Below are 20,453 nucleotides of genomic sequence, written 5' to 3'. Positions count from 1 at the left end.
CCTGAGTTCATATCTGGCCTCAGGCACTTCCTAGCTGTGTAACCCTGGGCAAGTTACTTAACTTCTGTCTGCCTCAGTTTCCCCATCTGTAAAATGGGGATAATAATGGCACCTACTTTCCCAGGGTTGTTGTGAGGATCAAGTGAAATTGTAAAGTACTTAACACAATGTGTGGCACATAGTAGGAACTATATAAATGCTAGCTAGGTAGGAGGAGGAGGAAGAGTAAGCTTGGAAGCTGTAAGAGGGCGTTCAGAGCCAGAAAACAAAGGAGACCGCCACTCACAAATGCTGAACTGGAGACCAGTGTCCAGCCTGAAGTAAGATCTGGCTTGGAGGAGATTCTGGGCCCATGGGCCAAATAACTCCAGTCATCTTGGCTGCAGAATCATTTTTTTATCAGGATGCCTGAAGCCCAAGGGATCACGGAAGGCCAACTCCCCGACCCAGAATTCTCTGGCCAACACTAAAACCAAATGTCAGGGACCTTCAGCAAGAGGAATAAAAAACAGAGAAAGAAAACTGAAAGTTGTGCTTGGTTGCTCATTCACCTGCAAGGCAAAGTTCTGCCCTGATACCTGGATATAAATCATAATAAGCATTATTAACATTTCTATAAGTTCTTTAAAGTTTGCAAAGTGCTATAATAATAATATATCTAGTGTATGCTAATAATAACTGGAAGGTAGGTGCTATTACCCCCATTTTGTAGATGAAGGAACTGAGGTAAATAGGGGTTAAATGACTAGAAATGATGATTATGTAAGTAACTGCATTTTCTAGGTTCATGTCAGTGCTAGGAATGCCCTTAGGACAGAAAATGTCAGAGCTGGGCAAGGAGGAGGGGCATCAGGGGAAGGGGAAGGAACCTTAGAACATAGAAATGTCAGAGCAGGGAAAGCCCTTAGGACATGGAAAGTCAGAAGTGGGAGGGCACCCAGAACATGGAATGTCAGAGCTAGGAGGACCCTTAGAACACAGAAGGTCAGAGGCAGGAGAGACTTTAGAACATAGAATATAAGAACTAGAAGCAGCCGTAGAGAATGTCAGAGCAGGGAGGGGCCATAGAACACAGAATGTCGGGACTGGGAGGGATCTTAGAACACAGATACCCTGTTTATAAAAATGAGCATACCCTGGAGTCAGGAGGACCTGAGTTCCAATCTGGCCTCAGACACTTAATACTTACTAGCCGTGTGACCTTGGGCAAGTCACTTAACCCCAATTGCCCTGCCTTCCCCCCTCCAAAAAGAAAAAAAAAGGTGAAATGTTATTGGGGCAGCCAGGTGGTGCAGTGAGTAAGAGCACCGGCTCCAGTGTTGGGATGACCTGGGATCGAATCCGGGCTCAGATACTTAGCACCACACCCAGAAATAACTGGCCATATAACCTTGAGCAAGTTGCTTAACCCCAATTGCTTTTAAAAAAAAAATGAACATAAAACTTCTGGCCTCTTTACCTACCTTTTGGAGCTGTTGAGAATAAGTGGAATGACTTATACCTTTCAGAAAAAGATCTGAAGCTCTTGGAGAGAGACCAGAGGTTCTCGTTTTTGGGAGGAGTATTTTGTGGGAGGGAGAATACTAGGGAAGCTACCTTGCCCCGAGCCCTGTCTTTGTCCCAGGTCCCATGTGGGTGCATAATCAACCTGAACTAGTTACATCCTTTCTCCTTCCTATTGTACTTTTCCAATCTGGGAAGGAGGGAGGTGTGGGGTGGGATAGGGTGGGTGTGTGTGTGGGGGGGTGTACATCAGTTATTTTCATGTCTATAGTAAAGAATCTTTGCCTCTTCTTTTAGGAAAGGCTGGCACTGAAGCCTTCCTCATCCAAACGCAGTCTTCGGAGACGGAAGAGGGAATGGGTTGTACCTCCCATCTCTGTTTCTGAAAATGGGAAGGGTCCTTTCCCCCAGAAGCTGAATCAGGTATGGATCCACCTTCTCTGCAGGTGCTCGAGGGAGCTGAGATTCTGACCCCCTTTCTGTGTCTCATCCTAATTCCCCTATAATTTTGCCATCCTCTGTCCAGTCTCTGTTTGGAAGGCTTTTTGTTCCTTGTAGCATGGAGAGTATGAGGATCTGACATAGCAACATCTTCTCACAAACATCATTCTTGGGTTTTCATGGCTCAGTGTTACATGCAGGTGATTGGGAGCAGCACTTTGGTCTGGTTGTAATAAGGCTTACTGGTTGAGTTCTCCAGGATGTTGTGAGATCTATATTTGCAGTAAGTGTGAGAGTTTAGCTGTCTATCCGTGAAAGATGGAGGGTTTCTGATGGAGCATTTAAGCCACCAGGTCACACATCTTGCTAGGTATTTGGTAGGTACTGAATTTTTACCTTCTGTAGTGACGTATGACAGTGTTTCTTCGCATGTTTGTCTTTGATTACTAAGTCTGGACTTTGTTAAGAATCATCCTTCTGTAGTTTTTGGTGGCAGTGATTGGGTCCTGAATGGCCATTCTTGACCTGACTTGACATGGATCTCACCCATGATTTCATTCTTGTTTTTATTTTGTTTTTTTTGCTTTTTGTAGGGGGGAAGGCAGGGCAATTGGGGGTTAAGTGACTTGCCCAAGGTTACACAGCTAGTAAGTGTTAAGTATCTGAGGCCGAATTTGAACTCAGATCCTCCTGACTCCAGGGCTGGTGCTCAATTCATTGTGCCACCTAGCCGCCCACCATGATTCCATTCTTGGATCATGGCCATTCATATATTCCATCCAGAGGTATACTACGTTGGGTTACAACAGACATATCCAATGGTGTATACCCACTTTCAACCTTGATAATGGTTCAGAAAAGCGATGTCTCTGTTCCAAAAAGTATTTCTATAGAGTGTTGACTTGTTCATCATGTGTTCTAAGAAAGTCTATCCATCTCTCATCTTTCTCCTTTTTTAAGGAGGTGTGTGACTTTCTACAGCTGACTGAGGCTGCTGGGGCCTGCTCTCTGTTTCATTGATATTGTACAAATTATTATCATTAATTATTATATCATAGTTGTCAATCTCATAAAGGGAGTTTTCTTATGAGGAGTTTCATATATCAATGAAATGGGAGGTCTAGTGAATAATAATGATGATAATAATTGATGGTATTATTACTGTTATTAAGGCAACCGTGTCTAGTGGATAAAGTGCTAAACTGAAAGTCAAGAGGACCTGCCTTTGACCTTTCTATCCACATGCCCTTCATTTGTGTATGCCTTAGCAACTCTCTAGGACTTACCTTCTAAGGGGACTTGTGGGAAGATGGTGGAGTGTTAGGACCGAGAGGAGCCCAACTCACCCACAAACATTCCAGAAACACTTTAAAACAGTTCAAATAGAAATAAGGAGAATCAGCTGTAGGATCCTCCACTCAGCCCAGGTCTGCACAGAAAGATGGCTACAAACCTTTCAAAAGCCCTGAAGCAGAGAAGGCAGAGTAGGAGGAAGGAGTTTTGTGTCAGCTAGAGAGGGGTTCCAAGCAAACCCCAACAGGAGAGTGGTCCTAGAGCCCATCGGTTAACACAAAGGCCCTAGGAAGAGCTGAGTTTGGGGAAAGCCCCGGAGCCCAATGGTAGAGGCAAAGACAAAGGCCTGACTTGGGGTTGTAGCCCCAGCTCCCTATGGTAAAAGAGAGAGTACAGGTGGAGGCCGGCATAGGGCAAGCCCTAGAGTCTCTTGGCAAGAGCTCAGTGAGAAAGCAGAGGCTTGTAGAGGTCAGTAGGGAGAGAAGGGCCCCAGGCAGAGGTCAGGGAAGAGGCAGATCTAAGCCCCACAAGAGCAGAGGGATTCCCTGTTGTGGGAATGGCCTGGGAGTCCTTGTAGGAGCAGAAGAAAAAGGCTTTAATGGCAGGGCCACTTGGAGGCCCAAACTACAGAAGAATAAAGACCATGAGCATCATTGAGATAGCTCTGGCCTAATTCTAGCATCAGGCAGCCTGGGCCTGAACCACAACAGGACAGTGTATCAGCAATGCCATATTCACAATGCCTATAGAGATTACAAATATGCTGATATAATTATCCATTACAAAATACATCATGTTTGCCATATGAGGAAATAAACTAGAAAATTTATTAAGATACCAAAAGACTGAGTCCCAAAACCAGAAAGTGAAAGCCATCAGAGTAGTTATGATATTGGCACAGGTAGATAAAGTAGAAAGCACCCACATTCTCAAGCCTTTAAAACAGAACAGGCTACCTCAGGCAAAGGTCCTCCTCTCCCCACTCACAGCAACCACCCAGCGTCCTGGAAGCGCGCTCCCAGCAGCTCCGGCCCCTGGCAGTCCTCAGCAGGAGTCCTTAGCAGAAAGTCCTTAGCAGTCCTAACTCAAAAAGGGCTTCGCGCTGCCACTGCCTCTGCTGCTGCCGCCGTCACCACCACCGCCAGCCAACGCAGGAACGCTAGCTTGGCTTCCGCTTCCTCTTGCTCCGCCCCTTCCTGCTACATCAGCAAGTCCAACGGGGCATGGAAGATCTTTAAATCCCATAACCCTTACAGACAGGCACAAGGCCAAACGATTCCTGTAGAAAGTGGGACCATCAAACTCAGGACCAAGCAGGACCTGCTTGTACTATTCAGGCGTACCGGAATGGAGCTTGGTGCGTACTCTGAGAATACTGAGGTGAGCACACCAAAGGAAACACCAAGCACGAGGAAGAAATACCTTCTCACTGAGAGAGACCAAAAGGAAGAGCTTGTAGGGAGCAGTCCAGTAGCAAGGACAAATAGAGCTTCAATGACGACATGCCTAGCCACCAGGACTGCAAGCGTACCCGGGAGAAATGAAATGAGAGACAGAAAGGATTAGCAAGGAAAGAATGACAAGGAGAATTGATACCATAGCTTAGATGGATGGTGGGAAATCTTATTCACCTGAGTGCCCTGAAAATTAGACTGAACCAAATAAAAAATAACTCAGTGAGATGAGAATTATATACATATATTTTTTTTAATTAAAAGATGGGACAAAGGGGGTAAAACAGTGTAAGAAAGGTAACATCAAAAACAATTAACTTAGAAAATGGATCAAGGAAAGATAATGTAAGAATTATAGACTATCTGAAAATCATGACCAGGAAAAAAACTTGAATACCATGTTTCAAGAAATCATAAATAAAGACTTCCCAGCACTCTTAGAATGAATGGGCAAAGTTAAAAATAGAAAAAATCAGTTAGTCACAAAGAAACTCTAAAACGAAAACTGAAAATCAATGTCATACTTATGTGGAAATTTTTTTCCCCAGAATTTATTAATTTATTTTTAGTTTTCAACGTTCATTTCCACAAGATTTTGAGTTTAAAATTTTCTCCCTAACTCTCCCCTACCCGCACCCCAAGATGGCAAGCATACTGAATACCCCTTTCCCCACTCTGCCCTCTTATATCCCCCCCTTTACCCCTTCCCTTACTTTCTTGTAGGGCAAGATGGAGGAAATATGTTTACTGTTATGTTCATGAATAGCCAATATCAGATTGCTTGCAGTCTTGGAGGAGGGAAGGAGAAAAAAATTTGGAACTCCCAATCTCATAAAAGTGAATGTTGACAACTGAAAAAAAAAAAAGTCATAGCTGAAATCCATAGCTCCTGGGCAAAGGAAAAATATAACAAGCAGTCAGAAATAAAGCATTTAAGTACCAAGGAGTCACAGAACTTGGAATATGATATTCCAAAAGGAGAATGATATAAAGTCTTACAATGAAGAATAAACAACATGGCAAAACTAATATAATCCTACAGGGGGAAAATGGACCTTTAATGAAATTGAAGATTTCCAAATGGAAACACAGGAGCCAAGAAAAACATAGAACAGTATATACTTATGTTCAGTTGGAAGGTACTATGTGGGGATGAATTAATTCCATCCTAATAGGGGGATAGGAAACATCTCTTCCTAGAGCCCAGTATCTTTAAGGGTCATAAAGAAGGACAAATATGACAGACAGAAGACTTGGCGCCATTTTTCTTAAGTTGTCTTTAGACATCCTGTCTTCCAGTTCAGTATGGAGATCATGCTTTCTTTCAATGTTATTGCTGTTTTATTTTCTTCTAGATTGTTCTTCACTTCTATGTATTTGCATTTCTGGTCAGTTATTTTCTCTTTTGTTTCTTTGGTGACACTTGCCACCATGAAATCAAGTTTTCCTATTCAGCTGATTATTTCTGCTGTACAGGCATAAATTCTATTTCTGCAATTCTCATTTATTTTTTAAACCATCCAGAAGCATCCTGCTATGGTTTCCTACTTTTGTGGGAATCCTTGGGGTCCTCTGCTTCATCAGGTGTCAATTCATCGTCCTTGGTCTGGAAATATTTATAAATGTCTGGTCTCTTCCCTGATCTGGAAGCCATATGTCCTTCTGCTATTATATCTTGCCTATTGGTTTATCTGTTTATGCTCAAGTCTTTAATTGAATTTTCTTTTTCCTGAGATCTTTGGCAATTTCAGTTTTCTTTCCCTTGTTTTCCCCTGTTGCACACTTTTTGACTCCCTTTTATTTGGGGGTAGTTTTACTGGAGGCTGGATCTCAAAGCTATCTCACCTTCTTCCTATTAATTGGCAATTCACAATTCACTAGCCTTGGTCTCTGCCCCTTCTGGAGGTTTAGAATTGTCCCCAGCCAGATGCTGGGTTCTTTCCTTCAAGCTTAATGAGGTCCTGTCCCTTCCCCCTAATTTTCTTTGCTCCGCAGTTCTCTGGCTGAGTTCTCTCATGGCACAGATCACTGATGCACTGTTGTCACAGCCTGAGCAAGCTTCTTTCAGAACTTTGGATTTTCAAAACACCGGAGGGAAGGATATAGAGTTGAATTCTGTTGCCTCTGGGTTAACTTGTGCAGCCCGGAGTCTGGGCGGCTGGGGATGGGGTTTATAAGGATTATTGGCCTTTACTACCCCTAAGTTCCTTGGGTTTTCACCTTATTTTGGTTCTGAGTGCCTTTAAATTGTGGAGATTTCTGAAACTGCTTTGTCACTTGTGCCTAGTTCCTATTTTGGAGAGGTTGTGAGGATCAGAAAAAATGTCTGGTCCTCTATCCTGTTGGTCATATGACCAGGAAGTAGCTTCTGGAGGTAGTTTTTTTTTTTTATTTTATTTTAATGGTCTCAGAAGAAGATAGAAATGAGAGGGATCATGGACTATACTGAGGAAGAAAGGAAGAGGAAGGAGAGGAAAATCACTATCACATAATAGAGGTGCCTAAGATGAATATTTAAACATGGAGGAAAGAATGGGAATCCCATGAATCTTACTTCCATATGGCACCCAATTACATATATATACTTACATACATGTGTATGTATGTAACAAAAGATTTCGGTATTGAAATACATTATACTGAAGAGTAAAATAGGTGTCAGGCGCAAGGAAGGCAGATAGAGGGGGTGGGCAGGAACAGCTAAGGGAACAGTAATAAGCAAAGTAAACTCCAGTGTTGGAGATAGGAATGTGAAGTGGATGTTTCAAGAGGAAATGAAAGAAAGAGTAATGTCTTAGGAAGAGGGGCAGGGGCAGGGGAAGAGAAGAGCTTCTACTGAAAAAGGAAACATTTCCATTTCATTCATAGATATCACACGTGTCTGGCAAACTTCCTCTTCATCACCTTATTTGTAAAGAAGAGGGTGGGGAGCAAAAAGAGGAGAAAGTACTAGAGGACTAGGTGGGACAGACTGGGTATACAGCACACAGGAAATAATGAACTTAGTAGCCTAATAGATAAGTGCAAAGACCCCACTACTGGGGTAAAAACTCACTATTTCACAAAAACTGCTATGAAAAAACTGGAAAACTATCAGGCAGAATTTAGGTATAGACCAACATCTCACACATTGAGGTAAACCCCAAATGAATATAAGATTTAGATGTATTTTACAGTGAGGGGAAGAGGAGGGAGGTGAGAGGGAATGAGTGAAACTTACTGTCATCAGATTTGGCTTAAGGAGGGACTAACATACACACTCAGTTGGATATCTTACCCTATAGGGAAGTAGGGGGAAAGGGGATAAGAGGGGGGATGATAGAAAGGAGGGCAAATTGGGGGAGGGGGGTAATCAAAAGCAAACACTTTTGAGGGGGGAGAAGGTCAAAGGAGAAAATAGAATAAATAGGTGTTGGGATAGGATGGAGGGAAATATAGTTATATAGTCTTTCACAACATGACTATTATGTAAGTGTTTTGCATGACTACACATGTTTAACCTGCACCTAATTGCTTGCCTTCTCAATGGTGGGGGGGAAGGAAGGGAGAGAATGTGGAACTCAGAGTTGGGTTTTTTTTTAAGCAATCGGGGTTAAGTAACTTGCCCAAGGTTACACGGGAACTCAAAGTTTTTAAAAATGAATGCTAAAAATTGTTTTTAAGGGGTGGCTAGGTGGCGCAGTGAATAGAATACCGGCCCTGGAATCAGGAGGACCTGGGTTTGGATCTGGCCTCAGACACTTAACACAAAAACTAGCCCTGTGACCTTGGGCAAGTCACTTAACCCCAATTGCCCTCCAAAAAGCAAAAAAAAAAAAAATTTGTTTTTAAGTGTATCTGGGAAATAAGATATACAGGCAATGGGGTGGAAAAATCTATCTTGCCCTACAGGAAAATAGAAGTGAAATGGTTAAGAGTGGGGATGGGTTGGTAGAAGGGAGGTCAGATTGGGGAAAGGGGTAATCAGAATGCATGCTGTCTTGGGGTGGAGGGAGGGGAGAGATGGAGAGAAAATTTGGTACTCAAAATCTTGTGGAAGTGAATGTTGAAAGCTAAAAATAAATTAGTTAATAAAAAGATATAGATGTAAAAAGAAACATCATAAGTAAATTAAAAGAGCAAGGAAGAAATTACCTTTCAAATTATGGATGGGGAAGAATTCATGACTCAACAAAGAATAGAAATGACCACAGAAGCTAAAATGGATGGTTTTTATTACATAAAATTAGAAAGGTTCTACTTAAATAAAATTAATATAGTTAATATTAGAAAGGAAACTTGTAACTAGGGAAAATCTTTGCAGCAAATTTCTCTGATAAAAGTCTCATTGCCAGGATATATAAGGAATTGATTCAAATGTACAAGAATAAGAGCTATTCCCCAATAGATAAAATACATGGTTAAAGAACATGAATGGTCTATTTTCAAAAAAAGAAATTCCATTTATTAGCGACAATATGAAAATGTTCCAAATCACTAATACTTAGAGAAATACAACTTTAATTCAACTCTAAGGTTCCATCTCACATCCATCAGACTGACAAAAATGACCAAAATGGAAAGTTACAAAATATTGGAGGGGGTGTAAGAAAATAGGCACAAAATAATGCCATACTTGTAGTGATGTAAGTTGATTCAGCAGTTCTGGAAAGTCCCCTCAAATCATAATGCTATATTCAGTCTTCCAACAGGATATTTCTAATATATGAAACTCGACAACTTAAACTTCCTTAGAACTGTATTTACTCAGAACTATGACTAAAAGGACACAGGGTATATGTACCCTTTGACTCAGCAACATCACCATGAGACCTGTACCCTAAAGAGTTCAAAGTGTGTATAGTCTTTTATAACTCTTTTAGTAGTAGCAAATAACTGAAAACTAAGGAGGTGCCCATGAATTGGGAAATAGCTGGACATATTATGCTATCTGAATGTAATGGCATATTATTGCATTATTAAGAAATTCAGAGAATCCTGGTAAGGCTTATATCCACTGATACAGGCAAGGAAGTAGAATCCAGAAAAAAATGTATACAATGGCAACATTTTAGAGGAAAAAAAAAACCTGAAAGATTTCAGAGCTCTGTTAAGTATAGTGATGAATTATGGGTCCAGAGGTTGATGATGAAGCATGCCACCCCCCAGAGAGATGTATTGGGCTTCAGATGCAGAAACAGATATACATTTTTGGACATGGTCAGTGTAGGAATTTATTTTCTTGGACTATCTGTATTTGTTATGAAGATTTTCTTTAATTAGTGTTCAAATGGAATGGCAGGGGGAGAAAGAGATAATAAATGCTTTAATAATAGTAGCTAACATTTATATAGTGTCTGTTATATGTCAGACACTGTGCTAAGTGCTTTACAAAAATTATCTCAGTTGATCCCCACAACCACTCTGGGAGGTAAGTGCTGGTATTATCCCCATTTTACAGTTGAGGAAACCAAAGCAAACAGAGGTTAAGTGACTTGCCCAAAGTCACACATGTTGTAAGAGTCTGAGGCTGAATTTGAACTTGGTTCTTCCTGACTCCAGGCCCAGAGCTTCAGAAATTAAAATTAATTAGGAAAAATTAGAAATTTTTAAAAATTGACATCACTTTAAAAAAAATAGGTAATCTAGCATCCAGGCCCCCTAATTCCCAGCATACCATGATTAATTTCTTATTGAATAACTCAGGAACCAACTGAAATTCATAATCGTTTATATCCCAAACTCAACCTTTACAGAAGCTTGTATTGGGCTTGGAGATTGGATTCAATTCAACAGGCTTTTTCCACCCCCAACATTTATTTATTTATTTTTAGTTTTCAACATTTACCTTTAGAAAATTTTGAGTTCTAAATTTTTCCCCCTTCCCGCCTCAACAAGACGGCATGCAATCTGATATAGTATCTACACAACAGGCATTTTCTGAGCACTTGCTATATTCGCAGGTACTGAAGATACAAAGATTATTTTAAAAAGAAAATAGTCCCAGATCCCCAAGGAGTTTCCATTCCAAGGTGGGGGTGGGGTGGGGTGTAGGGGTGGGAAATAGCCTGTATGTAAGTTAAATTTGTGGGGGGAGAGGGAGCAGAAGCCCAAACTGAAAAACAAAACATAAGTTGTGATCTGCTTTAGTGGAGGGAATTCCCACACAAGGAATTTCCTTCCCTGATAAAAGTCTAACCTTCCAGCATTTGAATATTATTATTGCTTCTCACATTTTATAAACAGAGAAACTCAGGTATATGCAGTTAAGTGATGCAGTAAGTGGGAGAGCTGGCTTTAGAACCCAAGATATTTTTACTCCTAAATAACACATGGTAAATACCTTTCAGCTCCATGTCAGTGGGAGCTGTGACCCTTCTGTCCCCCCACCCCTCCCCCATTAACTTCTCTTTTGCCTCCAGCTCAAATCCAACAAGGACAAAGCCACCAAGATCTTCTACAGCATCACAGGACCAGGGGCTGATAGCCCCCCTGAAGGGGTCTTTACTATTGAGAAGGAAACAGGATGGTTGCTGGTGAATCAGCCGCTGGACCGGGAGAAGATTGCCAAGTATGAGGTAAGTTACCTGGTTGATCTACCTAGAGGAATGAAAATGCATCCTCAATGAGGGACACTTGGAATCTGTGTCCTGGGTCTGAGAGCTGATTTCCAGCCAATACTCCCAGTATGTGGCGTTTCATCTCTTAACCCCATGCCTTTACTTATGCTATTTTCCAGGCATGCAGTACTTTCCTTCCTCATGTCTGCCTCTTAGACCCCTAGATTTTTTCAGGTCTCCAGTTCACATGCCACCTTCTAATGCGAGGCCTTCCCAATTGTTAGTGATCTTCCTGTTCCCCACCAGAAATCATTTTGCATTTATCATTATTACTTTTTTTGGCTTTTTGGAGGGGGAAGGCAGGGCAATTGGGGTTAAGTGACTTGCCCAAGGTCACATGGTTAGTAAGTGTTGAGTGTCTGAGGCTGGATTTGAACTCAGGTCTTCCTGACTCCAGGACCAATGTTCTTCACTTTGCCACCTAGTCACCCCATTGCATTTATTATTTATGTGTTTGTTCATTGTTTTTGTGTTATACGCTTCCTACCCCCTGAAAAAAATGCAAAATCCTTGAGGGCAAAGACTATTTTTTTGTATCTGTGGAATAGAAAAATTGATCAATAAATACTCATTGGAATGAACTTACTACAATTTCAGTTTCAGGATTAGAGCGGCAATTCTGAAACTTTTTGGTGTCAAAATGGACCCCTTTATACTCTTAAAAATTATGGAGAACCTCCCTCCCACAAGGAGCTTTTATTTTTGTAGGTTATATCTGTAGATGTAGACTATATTAGAAATTAAAAGTTTTAGTAGTATTAGGAAATAGTTTTGACCTTACAGAACCCCCTGAAAGGGTCTTAGGAGCTCCTGTTCCTGGACCACACTTTGAGAATGGGAGAGCTGGAAAGGCCCTTAGTGACCATCTAGTCCAGCATGGTTATTTTCCAGAAGAGGAAGTGACACCATATCTTCTTTGCCCACAGCTGTTTGGACATGCAGTGTCTGAGAATGGAGCCTCCGTGGAAGAGCCCATGAACATCTCCATTGTTGTGATCGACCAGAATGACAACAAGCCCCAGTTCACCCAGGAGGTCTTTAGAGGAAGCGTAACTGAAGGAGCCATGCCTGGTAAGAGGGAGGAAGGGAGAGAACCAGAAGCATACCATTGGTTGGAATTATATTCCGGGCTTGGAAATAGGGAGCCTGGGACTAGGTGGAAGGATCCAGGCCATGGAAAGTTGTCCATAGTGGTCCATTCTCTCTCCATCTTTCTTCCCACCCCCAGTTTAGTAGTTTACTAGCCTAGTCTCCCCGAGCAAAGGTAGCATCACAACCAGCTTCTCTTTCTCCCCCAGGGACCTCTGTGATGCAGGTATCAGCCACAGATGCCGATGATGCCAGCACTCACAATGGAGCAGTCGCTTACTTCATCCTGGACCAGAATCCCAAGGAGCCTCATGACCACATGTTTACCATCCATCGAGAGACTGGGGCCATTAGTGTGATTGCCAGTGGCTTGGACAGAGAGGTCAGTCAGTTGTGGTGGCTCTGAACCCTTTAACTCATCAACCTTTTTTGGGAAGAAACTCAGCCCAGCAACCTAGAAGTTCATTGACTTCCTTGCTGGAGAATGAGGGTGTTTATGCTGTTGCCTTGTGTTTCCCAAATTCTCTAGGCTCTCATTTGGTAGGATATCAGCTTTCTGGGGAAAATGGGACTTGCTTAACACAGCCCCCTGCTGGCCTAATTAGTTGGTTGCTAAATGAGTCCTCCAGAAATTTGGAAGAGGAAACTGAAATGAATGCCTATGATGATATTTTCTCCTTAGGGTTTTCTAACCACCCCCCCCCTTCCCATTTCCACTGAGTCATTACCATATCACATCTCAATTCATAGGCTTGTCCCAAATTAATAACTAGATGTACAATTATCCCTTCCACATCACAATGGGATTTCAATATATTATAGATAGGTGTAAGAAATTAAATGGGAGTTTTACAGAAGCTGTAGACAACACAGAAAAAGTTTAGAAACTCAGAAATGCATAACATATATGTATAGTCTTGTATAATATCAACACTCCATGAAAGAAAAAGAAAAAATTCAGACTTCTTCTCTGGTATGAGTGGGAGGGCCAAAAAAGTTTTACATGGATTTTCCAGATCACGGGGGTGCCAAACCCCTAATCCCCCTACAGTGTGGAAGGGATAACTGTATTTACTCTGAAAACATTATTGCCCTTCTATCTCTCAGGACTGTAGTTTAGTCTTAGACAAGAAACCAATGGTCAGTCTTTCTTCAGGGCAGGTGCAAGATGAACTGTTTCTATACCTGGGTCAGTCCTTGTTCAGAGTGGAGGAGAACAGCTCTCTTGGTGGGGTATGAAGGTTGGGACCACCAAGGAACCAGGATTGGGGAAAGAAGGGTGATGGGGAGGGGTAGTAAGGTTATATCCCTATTCTGAATTGGGCCCAGCTCAGGGGAAGACACAAGGAGAGAAGTGAGAGGGTGGGCCCCTGGTGGTACTTGTATTTTTTTCCTACACTTCCCTAGAGGGATGGTGGAGTGATACCAGACAAGCCATGGTGGTACAGCCTAGGGCTGAGAGGGAGCCTAGCACAGTGGAAAGGGCACAGGATTGGGGATCAGGACCTGGGTTTGAATCCTGGATCTGCCACTTATGTCCATGTGACCTCAGTCAAGTCAATAAGTACCAGGTACCACGCTAAGTGCTGAAGATACAAAGAAAGGCTAAAGGCAATGCCTGTCTTCAAGGAGCTCCTCGTCTAATGTAGGAGACGATGTGTAAATGACTTTGTACATGTGTGATGGATATAAAATAAATTGGAAACGTAATCGACAGAGGGAAGGCAGTAGGCTTACAGGGGATTAAGAAAGGCTTCTTGTTGATGGTGGGATTTTTAACTGAGCTCTAAGGAAGTCAGGGGAGCCTGGAGGGCAGAGATGAGGTGAGTGGGAGACCAAGTACAGGGCACAGCCAGAGGAAATGCTTGTAGTCCTCCAGAGATGAAGTGTCTTATTTAAAGAATAGCAAGAAGGTGAATGCCACTGGATGGCAGAGTATGTGGGTGACAGTATATGTAAGGGCCAGTCACTTCACCTCTGGGCCTCAGTTTCCAAATGTGTAAATTGGGGGGATTGGGCTTGGTGTTCTCTAAGGCCCTTCCCAGCTCTCAGTCCAAGCCTGGTGAGCTTCCTCCAACCACAGCTGGAATTGGGCTCCTTACCCTTCCCTTTCCTCCCCCAACAGAGGGTAGCTGAGTACACACTGACTATTCAGGCCGCAGACATGGAAGGTGAAGGCCTCGCCACTACAGCATCAGCCGTGGTGGAGATTTCAGATGCCAACGATAACGCTCCTGTGTTTGACCCCCAAAAGGTAACATCCTTTCTTCCTCACTAGGAAGTGGAGGATTCAAATTCTCCAAACCAGCTCCCTTGTAGTGCACGGTTCTGGAACCACTGTGTCAATATACTGGGCAGTACAGACTAGTCTCCTGCAGAGAGCCCTTCATTGGGAGTCTTAGGGCCTGGGTTTGAACCCCCCAAGTCTGCTATTCATGACCAGTGTGACCTTGGACAGATCATTTCCTCCCTCTTAGGGTTTCATTTTCCTCATTTGTAAAGGATGGGCATTGACTTAATGACCACTAAAGTCAAGCCTAGGAGTGACCTGTGACCTTCCTGTGACTCATTCTCATCCTTGGAGCTCTTGACTCCTTCACTAGATTCCCCTTGGACCACAAGGTGGCATATGGTCATGGTCAAATGAATGGGCTTGGAGTTAGCAAGACCTCGGTTCAAAATCATATCTCAGACATTTCCTATTTGTGTGACCCTTGCAAGTCACCTAACCTCTGCCTCAGTCTCCTCTGTAAAATAAAGGGTTTGGTCTTGATTGCTTCTAAGGTTCCTTCCATTTTATGCCTATGATCCTTCAGATGCCAGAGGGATGCTATTATACTAGCCCTTCATTCTCAACTCTCTCCCCCACCACCCTTTTGTCTTATACTTTGGACCTCAGGTGGGTAGGAGAGGCCACAGATGACCCGAGAGCAGGCCTCAAGTTCTCGACAGTAGGCACAGAAGGCTGTTGGTATACTGAACCAATGACCCTCCTACTATATGGGTATCCATATCCCAGGTGGCTCTTGGTGTCCTGGACCAATGACCCTCCTACTATATGGATATCTTTATCCTCTCAGGAATTTAGGCCATTTGTTGCTCCTTCCTGATGTGGTGGTAGGGGGACAGGACTCAAGAGACTGGGACAACAGAAGTGGCTTCCTCAGGGACAGGGAGGCCACCCTTGATTCCTTAAAGTGGGTAGGTGGCAAGTCTGGGTCTAAAACTACTGCGACCTCCTCGCTCTTGGCAGTATGTAGCTGAGGTGCCTGAGAACAACGTTGGGGTTGAAGTTCAAAGGTTGACTGTGACAGACCTGGATGCATCCAACACACCAGCATGGAGAGCAGTTTACCAGATCACACAAGGAGATGACGGGGGCCACTTTGACATAACTACGGACCCAAGGAACAACCAGGGCATCTTAACGACCAAGAAGGTAAGTGTGCCTGGTGTGGAGCTGCCAAGGTTAGAAGCCATGTGTGTGTACACATACATATATGTTAAAAGAGCTATTCTAAGGAATGACTCTGGGAGGGAGAGAATTAGAAGGGAAATGTAGCAGAGGTAAAAAACAAAATATGTCAATAAAAATCTATTCTAAAAATAGAATTTTAGAAAACTTTATAAGTTCCTTCAAAGTAAGGTTCCTTTCATTTTTCTCTTGGATACCTAGTGTTAGGAATCTGTGCCCAGCATAGAATGGGTGCTTAGTAAATGTTTGTTAAGTAAAAAAAAATTGTCTGGGCTAGTAGTTCTCCATCTGATCTGTGAGAACCCTACATGTGTTACCCCTAGGGAGAATCTTAGGGCTTTAGGGAGCAAAGGAAGAGTATCAGCAGGGGCCTCTAGGGTCCAGTGGTCCCAAGGATTCATTGCTCCCCTTTCCCCTCCAAGCATAGAGTTCTGGTGGGGGTGTGCTTGACCATGACCTCGTTTCTTCTTGACAAAGTCCTGGCAGGAGCAGTAGCAGAAGGTGCTTCCCTCAGGATGAGGACCTTTTGTTTCTCCCCTCAGGGTTTGGACTTTGAGACCAAGAACCAGTTCACTCTTCATGTCGTGGTTTCCAATGAGGCTCCTTTCATGGTGAAGTTGCCCACATCCACAGCCACAGTCACGGTGCATGTGGTGGATGTGAATGAAGCACCCGCCTTCCTCCCACCCACTAAAATGGTGGAAGTCCACGAGGGTGTGCAAATGGGGGAAAAGATCTGCACCTACGCTGCCCAGGACCCTGACAGACAGCAAAATCAGAAGCTCAGGTACCCCAGAATTACCCTTTGGTAATTTGGTAAAGCTGGCAGCTTCCGCCCTGTCTGAGAAGTAGCCCTTGGGCTGAACCCAGCCCCTTTCCTTGTGTTCCCAGCTCCTGAGGAGGAAGGGGATAGAATGCTGTAAGCATCCCTACTCGGCTTTAAAACCCTTCATACCTGGTCTTTCTCGTCACTCTCCCTTTCACTCGCTATGTTCCAGTCAGACCGGCTTGCTTGCTATTTCCTGTACAAAAGGCACCTAATCAATGCTTTTTCATTTATTCATTCATGACATTTTGTATCCTTTTGCACAGGCTGTTCCCAAGTCCAGAATTCTTTCTCACCTCTACCTCTTGGAATCCCTGGGTCCATGTATAACTCAAATCCTATATAAAGTCTCGTTTGATTACTCCCAAAATTACGTTTTTTCCCCCTCTGTGATTTAATTGGTGCACAAAACTCCTGTGAGTGCGTTCAGATCACCACTTCATAATCTTAGAGTGGCCTGTGGACACTCGGAAGTTGAGTGATCAATCTGGCCAGCATCACACAACCAATATGTGTCCAAGGTAGGATTTGAACCCTGATCTTCCTGACTCTGAGGCTGAGTGTCTATCCACTATGGAACTTTGTATTTTCTTTATAATACAGATTAAAATCTGGTATGGCAAGGCTACCTTCCCTAGTGTTTCTTTTCAGTAATTCCCTTGATATTCTGGACCTTTTGTTCTTCCAAATGAATTTTGTTATTATTTTTTTCAGCTCTAAAATAATTTTTGGTAGATTGATTGGCATGGCACTAAATATGTAATTTAATTTGGGTTAAAAAACATTTTTATTATATTAGCTCGACTCAACCACAAGCAATTGCTGCTTTTCCAGTTAGTTAGATCTGACTTTATTTGTGTGAAAAGTGTTTTGTAATTGTGTTCATATAGGTTCTAAAGTAGTTTTTAGCTTGATTCTCTAAGTATACCATCATATCATCTGCAGAGAATTTGTATTTTCTTATATATATATTTTTTTTTTATATTTGTGTTTTTTGTTCCCTTCCTCCCTGGCCCTCACTGAGGAATAGCACCATTGAACATATTTATTATTGTAATTCTGTGTTTGACACATAGTAATTTCTTCAATAGAGCATAATACCCATTCAACTGTAAGCACATTGAGGGCAGAGACTATTTTTGCCTTTCTTTATAACATTAGAGCTTAATACAGTGTCTAGCACTGGTGCCTAGTTAATCCTTGTTGACCTGACATACTAGATGCTTGTCGAATGGAATAGAATTGAGCTGAATCAAATCTCTGAAGTAATTTTGCTTTTTTCTGTTCTCCCCCCCCCCCACTTTGGAGTTAGGTAGAATAGAACTGCTAAGTGTGTGGGGCAGTGGTATCTGACAAGACTGTGGCTTTTGCTCTCTTTCCATTGGACTTTCTAGGTCTGGCCAAGGTTCCTTCATCCTCAAACAACCAAGTAGCCTGAGATGCCCCGCCTAAATATTCTATTACCCACCATTATGCTTTCATTTTCCAGCTATTACATTGTGAGTGACCCAGCAGAGTGGCTAATGATTCATCCAGAGAGTGGAGATATCACCTCCAAGGGCCTCTTAGACAGGGAAGACGAGCAGTTTGTCATCAATAATACCTACAAGGTCATAGTCTCAGCCACTGATGATGGTAAGAATTCCCAGCCATATAAAGAGAATTCTCTCTCCCTCTCCTCTCCCTCTGTCTTTCTCTCTCTCTCTGTCTTTCTGTTCCTATTTCTCTGAAATAGGCATATGGTGAGAAAATGGGATTTCTAGATCAGTAAACAATTCCCAATGATCAGTTCAATGTCTGTTCATAAACGACTGCAGAGGATTATTGGGGATTTCCAAGGTTGTATGGGGGTATGCTGGTGTGGCAGTTGATTATGCTAACATTAGCATGGTCTTCTCCTCATTGATCGTCTCAGCATCCTGGGTAGGGTTATCTCCTCACCTAAGTGCTAGAGTAAGGATATGGAGGGTATTTGAGGAGCTGAAAAATGCCAGTGCAGTTGATGGGGAGACTAGACTAGCTTCTGTTGGAGACCAACCCCAAAACTGAACCTACCATTGAACCAAGTAGGAAGGTGAATTGGCCCCCAGGCATAGAACATTAAAGGTCATTGTGTGTGTGTGTGTGTGTTTGTAACCAGGAACCCCTCCGGCCACCGGCACTGGCACCCTCGTGCTGGCCCTCATGGATGTCAATGACCATGGTCCCATCCCAGAGCCTCGCCAAATTACCGTCTGCAACCAAAACACTATGCCCCAGGTGCTGAACATCACGGACAAGGACCTGCCCCCCCATACCACCCCCTTCCGGGCCCAGCTCACTCATGATTCTGATATTTACTGGACTGCGGAAATGAATGAGCGAGGTAAGTTAATGACTGATGCCATAGAAGCTGTTGGCACTGATGTCATATCCAGCACCTCTAAAACCCCGAGTACATCACGTGACTCGAGCCTCTTTATCTGTAGCATGGGGGTAATACTTGTGTTACCTACTTCACAGAGGTCTCATGAGGGGGAGATGAGGGAATGCATGGAAGGCGCTTTGTGAATAGGAAATTGTGTCAGTGTTCTTCATCCCAATCCCAAGTCTCAGAGTTACAGAGACCATCTGCTCCAACCTATACCTAAACACAAAAACCTCCTCCATAGCATCCTTGACAAATGGCTGTCAGGTTTTGCTTGAAAACCCCCAGGGAGCTGGAAGCCCTCACCTCTCCACCAGCCCCATTCCAGTTTTTTGGCTAGCTCTCTTCTCATTGGGAAGGAGTTTTTCTGGCTGTCAAGACAAGATCCATCATTTTGCCACTTGAATCTACCCATCTTTTGCAGTCCTCCCCTCTGGGGTCCGAGCAGAACAAGGATAATTTATCTTCTATAAAACAGCTCTTCAAAAATTCGAAGATGGGGACCCTGCCTCCCAAATGTTATCCACCCCCCTAGGCTCAACATCCCCAGTTCTTCCAACCTGTCCTCATGTAGCAGGACCTTGAAGCCTCTCATCATCCTGGCTGTCCTTCCCCCGGATGCCTTCCAGGTTCTCGTCACCCACACTTTATGCATTTGTGTCTAGATATCTGAGACTGAATTTTATTGCCTTGTCCGTCCAAGCGAGGAGGATGGCCCTCTATCTAACGGTAAGCACGATGTCCCCCTATAGGAGATGCTGTGGCCTTGTCGCTGAAGAAGTTCCTGAAGAGTGATGATTATGATCTCCATCTTACTCTGTATGACAACCACGGCAAAAACCAGCTGACCGTGATCAAGGCAAAAGTGTGTGACTGTGAGGGCCACGTGACCATCTGTCCAGGGGCCTGGAAGGGCACCTTCTTCCTGCCTGTGATGGGAGTTGCTTTGGCCTTGCTGAGTGAGTGTTCATTGTGTGCAGCCTCTTGTGGGGTGAGCGGCTGAAAGTCTAGGAACATTCTACTCCCAAATCATGTTGAGTTTTGTATTTTTTTAATCAATCAATCAAGAGACATTTATTAAGCATCCACTGTGCTCCAGCCTCTATACTGGATGCAGGGGTATCATCGAATGAGAGGAAGCCTTCAGAGCCTGGGTTCATATCTCATCTCTGAACTATGTTGGCTGTTTGACCCTGGGCAAGTCACTTGGCCTTCTAGCTGCCTATGGATCTGCTTATCTGTAAAATGGGGATAATAACAAAACCTGCCTCCCATACCTGTGGGATTTGGACTCATGTGCTCTCTCCCTTCCAGTCCTGCTGCTGGCCCTCATGTTGTTGATGAGAAGGAAGAGGAACTTGAAAGA

General features: G+C 43.3%; 2 protein-coding genes across 2 annotated transcripts in view; both read left to right on the top strand.

Annotated features, from left to right (window-relative positions):
• The window catches only part of CDH1 (cadherin 1), a 191,308-nt gene that overhangs the window by 60,163 nt on the left and 110,692 nt on the right, over nucleotides 1-20,453 (top strand). The window lies entirely within an intron of this gene.
• Nucleotides 1-20,453, top strand: part of CDH3 (cadherin 3) — a 51,060-nt gene that overhangs the window by 23,983 nt on the left and 6,624 nt on the right. Inside the window, 11 exon segments of the mRNA XM_069085498.1 lie at nucleotides 1,801-1,926; nucleotides 11,093-11,248; nucleotides 12,217-12,361; nucleotides 12,589-12,761; nucleotides 14,505-14,633; nucleotides 15,633-15,818; nucleotides 16,397-16,641; nucleotides 18,170-18,315; nucleotides 18,821-19,045; nucleotides 19,840-20,046; nucleotides 20,402-20,453. The exon segment at nucleotides 20,402-20,453 is cut by the window's right edge and continues 33 nt beyond it. Coding sequence (XP_068941599.1) covers nucleotides 1,801-1,926; nucleotides 11,093-11,248; nucleotides 12,217-12,361; nucleotides 12,589-12,761; nucleotides 14,505-14,633; nucleotides 15,633-15,818; nucleotides 16,397-16,641; nucleotides 18,170-18,315; nucleotides 18,821-19,045; nucleotides 19,840-20,046; nucleotides 20,402-20,453 — 1,790 coding nt within the window.

The sequence above is a fragment of the Petaurus breviceps genome, unplaced genomic scaffold (genome assembly GCF_028583685.1).
Source record: "Petaurus breviceps papuanus isolate PSGF00001 unplaced genomic scaffold, PetGlider_PUasm1.0 176, whole genome shotgun sequence".
In the NCBI taxonomy this organism is placed as follows: Eukaryota; Metazoa; Chordata; class Mammalia; order Diprotodontia; family Petauridae; genus Petaurus; species Petaurus breviceps.
Note: the sequence above shows the minus strand (reverse complement) of the source record. Positions and strands in the feature narration are given on the sequence as shown.